The sequence below is a fragment of the Pseudomyrmex gracilis genome, unplaced genomic scaffold, assembly GCF_002006095.1.
Source record: "Pseudomyrmex gracilis isolate BER0280 unplaced genomic scaffold, ASM200609v1 scaffold_3345, whole genome shotgun sequence".
NCBI lineage: Eukaryota > Metazoa > Arthropoda > Insecta > Hymenoptera > Formicidae > Pseudomyrmex > Pseudomyrmex gracilis.
This window is the reverse complement of record NW_018023929.1, coordinates 2,770-9,139: the sequence shown is the minus strand read 5'-3', so window position 1 is coordinate 9,139 and position 6,370 is coordinate 2,770. Positions and strand designations below refer to the sequence as shown.

At 56.4% G+C, this 6,370-nt stretch overlaps 1 protein-coding gene across 1 annotated transcript; it reads left to right on the top strand.

Moving 5' to 3' along the window:
• The first annotated feature begins 4,938 nt into the window (after positions 1-4,938).
• LOC109863143 lies at positions 4,939-5,433 on the top strand. The gene has a single exon (XM_020443339.1). It carries the CDS (start codon positions 4,939-4,941, stop codon positions 5,431-5,433), a length of 495 nt encoding a protein of 164 aa, XP_020298928.1.
• The last annotated feature ends 937 nt before the right edge of the window (positions 5,434-6,370 follow it).

The following is a 6,370-nucleotide window of genomic DNA, read 5'->3' as shown; positions in this document are numbered from 1 at the left end:
CCAGGAGACACACCGTCCAGGTACCCCGGTCCGTCAGAGAAGACGTCGTACGCGTCGAGGAGGCAGAAACTACCACCTGAGAAATCTATTAAGGAATTACTCGCGTGACGGACAGTTTGACCCGTTATCCTTGGAAGCAACCAACACGCGTCCAACAAATTCAGCAGAACATTCCGCTAGATCCGCTCCGTGCGTTGTAACTAATATAACAACTCTTAGAAATCATCGCGTCACTATTAGACCCGGGTGGAAACTAATAAAAATCACTAAGCCAAAAGTGGTGTATCCGGCAACGATTCCGCCATCAGACCCGCGGTTTAAGGTTTATATAGAGAAAAGACGAGAGGCATTGTATTCGAAAAAGGGAGTTAATAATAAATAACTTTACTATTTTTGGGAATACTTGAGTTTGTGATTCTTTTGGTAACTAACTTTGGAAATACGTCGGTAATAAAACAGCGGTCGGTAATTCAAGAAACTGTCGGTAACCACACGGCAGTCGGTAACTGTTGGTAACCACAATCAGTAACAGTCAGGAATAAAATACCAATCGGTAATAATCAGTCCAGTTATCTTCCCGACCAAAATCCTCATTCTCCGCCCCGGTAAAGCCAGTACGGCTGACCATAAAGGGAGAACGTACGTTCGACAAGAGTAAACGGTTTCGTCGAACCGTGACCTTGAATACTTGGACGTAACAAGGGCGCCGTCCAAGCCAAAATGGACAACGTCCTTTAAGAAAACGGTCGCTTGCAGGGCGAGGTTAACGCCCTGCACGGCAAACTCCGCAACTTGAGGCGAGATCTCATGTCTTTAAAGAAAGAGCGGTTATAGGGGGCGAGAAGCCGTAAGAAACGGTCTTCCGGCCGCCGGTCCCCGCTTTCTCCTGCTCCATCCCCGCGGGTGGTTACCTCGCCACCGGGACCTTCCGTGCCGCCGGAGCCGGAGGGCTCCTGGGCGGCGACTCCTCTTTTTCCGGTGGAGGAAAGACAAAGCAAGGGGAGCGCTCGGTATCGCCTGTGGCGTACCGGACGCCCACTCATCCGCCCACAAATACACTACCAAGCCCCAAGTCTTTCAGGGAGGTGGAAGGCCGCATCATGGACGCGATGCGCTCTTAATTGTTCATTTTTTGGGAGCAAATGTCCCAGCGGCTCTCTCGCCCGTCCCTGAGGGCAGGAGGAAGGGAAGTCTCACCTCCCCTTCCTCTGGGCAAGAAAACAGCGCCCAGCGGCGCAACCGCGAAGAGCGGCGCCGGCACTCCGGCCATAGCCGGCCCTTCGCGTAAAGCCCCTCTTCTTTCTTCTTCCTCCGCAAAGGGGAAGAAAAATAAAAATAAAAAAAAAACAAAAGGCGGAGAGGGAGACATGCAGGTCTAGCCGGCGGTGCCACCACAGGCCGCCCGCCGCGTGGACCCGGCCCCACCAAGCCAATCCACGCCGGAGTCTCTGCGGCCGAGCCTAGGATCTTTTGGTTTCAGGTGGTCGGCCGCAAACACAAGAAAAAGGAGGCGCAAGTTGCAGCCTCCACCTCAAAAAGTGCGGAAGGGAGACCCGTTGGTCCCAGGGGCTGTTAGGCCCGGGCAACGCGCCACCCGCCCTAAAGTCGGGAAATCTCCCCGCTTTGCGGCCATCACGATAACCGCCAACGCCCAAAGTGCAGACGTGGCAGCGGCGGTAGCCTGGATGCGGCGCAGGATTAAGTTGTCGGACCTTGGAATTTCCGAAGTCCGGCCTAAGAGAGCCGTCACCGGGGTTCTTATAATGGAGATCCCCGATGAAGGCAACGAGACCAGGGCAGACCGGCTACACAAAGCCATGTCCGCATTGGCCGGAGAACTGGGGGTGACGGTCACAAGGCCCGTGAAGATTTGTGAGTTGCGAGTCAGGGGCCTCGATGATTCTATCACTCCCGAGGAAATTGAGCAGCCTGTGGTGGCTGTTGGAGGTTGTCGGCCGACCGATATAAAGGTCGGCCGAGCTCGCGCTTTACTCAAGGAGCTATCTACAGCGTGGGTCCGGTGTTTGGTCGCCGCAGGGCGCAAGATCACGGACGCCGGATCACTCAGGGTAGGGTGGATCAAGGCCCCGGTTGAGGTACTTGAGCGACGGCCCCTACAGTGCTACCGCTGCCTTCGGCGCGGGCACGTCATAGCGACGTGCACGTACACCGCTCCGGGAGAGAGCAGAAGGGGCCGGTGCTACCGGTGCGGAGAGAGAGGCCACGGCGTCGCGACTTGCGACGCGGCCCCTCGGTTCCCGCTGTGCGCCGATCTTGGCCGGCCCGCGGCCCACCAACGTGGCGGCAAAGCTTGCGCACCGATCCCCCGAGGGGGAGCCCAGAGGGTGCAAAGAGCCGCCAGGGGTGGCGGGAACAAGTCTGCTACCCCACAGACAGGTGCAATTGCCGGCACCGTAACACCCGCGCCGGCAACATAGGGGGGGACCACCCAGCCCTCTACAAGTAATGCTCTAGAAGAAGTGATGGAGGTGGAGACGCCACCCGTTTTACAAAAACAGTGAACACCCCACTCCTCCTCTAATGCAACCTGAATTACTCCCGGGGTGCGCAAGATCTCATGATCTAGTACCTTGCGGAGTGGGACGGGATTCTGGCAGTGGCAGCCGAACCGTACAACGTCCTCTGGAGAGGAGCAACGGACACCTCGTCGTACAGTGGGAGGAATTGATCGGGGAATACTTCTCGCTATCGAGGCCCTTCCTCGAATGTCAAAGGTACGTGGGCAAGCTCGAGCTAGCCGTGAAACGACACTCGGCTCGCCAGGTGTTGGTCCTGGGAGACTTCAATGCCAAGTCGCAGACTTGGAGATCCCCAGGACTGACGGCAGAGAAAGGGTCTTAGAAAACACCTGCTGCCTGCGAACTCACGGTTGTCAACGTGGGCTCGCAACACACGTGCGTCAGGCACAATGGGGGTTTAATTGTTGATGTGACGTTTGCGTCGACTCCCCTCGCCGCGCATGGGGTGTCCGAATGACGCGTCAGGGATGACACGGAGACCCTCAGTGATCACCGGTATATCACAATGAGGGTCGAAGTGCTCCCTGCCCGCCTTCGGGGTTGCCGGGCGGGAAGGAGGCCCCGGCCCAGAGGGTGGGTCCTGCAGGAACTAGACTCAAAGTCCGGTGCTGTTCAGATCGCGGCCTGGACTGAACCACCGGCCGGATCGCGTGATCTCCAAGAAGAACTTCGGTGGTTTCAGGGAGCGCTAGAGAGTATCTGCAATACTGCAATGCCGCGCTCCCGGGAGGTCGGTGTACTAGTGGACGGAGGAAATCGCAGGTCTGCGAACCGAATGCCTCTGTTGCAACCCCTGGTATACCCATGTCCGTCGTCGTTTTCCCGGCAACAACGAGGCGGTTAGGTCAGCGAAGATGGCGTGAGAGAATTACCGCGCAGCGTGCGAGGCCGTCCAAGTTGCCATCTCCACGGCAAAGTCCAAAGCGTGCACAGAGCTCGTCGAGACTCTAGACTCTGATCCGTGGAATCGCCCGTATAGGGTCGTAATAGAAAAGTTGCGGCCTTGGACGCCCCCAAAAACGGAGAGTCTGGACCCCCATCTCTTAGAGAGGGTCGTGTCAACGCTCCAGGAAAGGGCGAGTGGCCCTCTCTGGAGCCTTCGGCGGACCAGCCAGTGGAATGGTCTCGGAAGACAAGCTCCGCCGGACCGTTCGTCGGATACCGCGTAAGAATATTGTGCCAGGCCCCAACGGCGTGCCCGGAAAAGTGTTGGGCTTCACCTTCGGACAGGGTCCCCTGGGTGATCGTCTCAGGCAGATATTTACAGATTGCCTGAGACAAAGCTGGTTCCCCTTAATCTGGAAAAAAGCCAACCTCGTGCTCCTCCGCAAAGGTGGCAGGCCCGCGGACTCACCGTCCGCGTACCGGCCGATCTGTTTGCTCGATGAGGCAGGCAAGCTCTTAGAGCAAATTGTTACCGCACGCCTCATTGAGCATCTGTCGCGGGTAGGTCCCGACCTGGCCGCTGCCAGTATGGCTTCCGTGAGGGACGATCAACGGTCGATGTCGTCTTTCGACTCAAGTCCCTCACGGAGACGTCAGTCAGGCAGGGGGGAAGGACGTTGGCGGTGTCACTGGACATCTCCAACGCCATTAACTCCTTCCCCTGAAACAATATAGGGTGGGCCCTAGGACGTCACTGGGTCCCACCCTACCTAAGTAGGATCCTCGGGGACTACTTTCGGTAGGAAGATCAAGTACACGGGCCGGTATAAATCACCACTGAGTAGGGAGATGTACCGCAAGGTTCCGCAGAGGTCTGTCTTGGGCCCCCTGTTGTGGGATCTCGGGTACATTGTAGTGATTCAGGCCGCGTTGCCCAGAGGCCTGGGTGCCATCTGTTATGCAAATGACACTCTTGTTGTGGCCTCTGATGCAACTTGGGAGGAAGCACAAGGTATGACCGAAGTAGGCACTAATTGTGTTGTCGGCCGAATTGAGAAGCTGGGTCTCAAGGTGGCTGTCCACAAGACGAAAGCTATGTGGTTCCATAGCCCCTGTTGTGGACGGCCCAGAAATGCCAGCCTCCGCGTAGGTGAGGCTAGGGTCGAGGTGGGTACGACCATTAAGTACCTTGGATTGTACCTTGACCCGAGATGGCGCTTTGGCGAGCACTTTGCTAGCCTGGCTCCCCAAGTACGCACCGTGGCTAACTTCTTGGCCCGGTTGCTGCCAAACCTCGGGGGACCGCGGCAGATGGTCCGCCGTCTCTATGTGAACGTTGTTCACTCGGTGGTCCTTTACAGGCACCGTTGTGGGCGAAAGCCGCAGCGAGGGCGGGGGCGCTGAGCGCGTTTGCTCAACTCCGCGCCGCCCAGAAAGTCATCGCCTTCCGCGCCATATGCAGCATTCGCACAGTGTGTTGGCGGGAGTACCTCCATTAGCCCTCCTGACAAAAATGTACTCGACAAGATATGCTTGCCGAGTCGAGCTGCTACAGGAAAGCGTTGCAGATAACATCTTGCAGGAAACTTTTGCCAGTGCAAAGCGCCAGGCCAGACAACACCTGCTCCTCGATTGGGAGCACTTGGACGAATCGCGCGCGGCCATCCAAGAAGTCGTCGTGGTGGTTCGACCCTATCTCGAGGTGTGGCTAGAGAACGTAGTTGGCCACTTCACCTACAGGGTAACTCAGGTGCTCACCGGGCATGGATGCTTCGGGGAATACCTGAGTCGCATAAAAAGGAGCCGACGACAGTGTCACCAGAGTGGCGCGGCCAGCGACTCGGTGGAGCACACCGTGAAGGAGTGCCCACGGTGGGCAAAAGACCGCCGAGCGCTGGTCGACGCGATTGGACCGGACTTGTCCCTGGAGGGCCTAATGCAAGTATTGGCCTCCGGAGACAAAGACCGGCGAGAGGCAGTGATCTCTTTCTGCTCCATTGTGATGTAGCAGAAGGAGGAAGAAGAACGGGAGCGAGAGAAGGCACCCGTCCTTCGGCGGGGACCTCGGGGGCGCGTGCGGGCAGGTTGCAGAATTATATGCGCTCCCCGCGCGCGTCCTCGGGATCTGGGGTCCCAATAACAGTAGTTGCCTCCTCTCTTCTCCCTGGGGGAAATAGGAAGAGAGCCGGGGCGGCGGGCGTTGGTGGGAGCCGGCTCTCACTGTTAATCCGTCGCTCCCGCGGGACATCTCGGAACGAGAATAAACGAGGCGGTGGCTTAACTTCCGGAGTGATACCGTCCACTCCGACTTGTGCCCATCGGAACGACTCTGGCCACCGCGGGGGCCGTGAGGATAAGGATCCTGATCTGTCCTGCACGCGGCCCCACGTGAAGGGGCAGCGGAGCGGTGGGTGTCCCGCTCCGCCGCCAAGGGAGCAATACAAAAGGGAGGAGCGCTAGCACCTCCTCTCCAAGAGGTCAAGCCCGAGGGAAAAACCAAGGGGCAAGAAGACACCCCGTGAGGTTTTAGTGGGTACACCTTCCACTCCTGACCATCAGACCAGGTAGGGGAGAGATTCCCACATAACTCTGGCCCTCACCCCCGAGGGACAGGATATATTAAAATCGATATCTACACAAATCGCGTTTGAGTACCTACTTTGAGACTTTTATCTAAACAATATAACACAACACGTTGTTTAAAGTACATTCCGTTCAAACATATAATTATTTTACCTAAAATTATTCTTGTCTACGTTTTTAGTCGTTGAACGATACAAGCTACAAAAAGTTCACGTACTTACAAATATTAGATGTTCGAACAAAATAAAGAGTCACTAACTTGTGATGTGTCCCATTCTTTAAATATAAAATTTCCAATTAAAAGCAAAAACAAATTGTTACTTTACACTAAGCTTTACCTTCGCGAACCTGAAAGTAGCTCC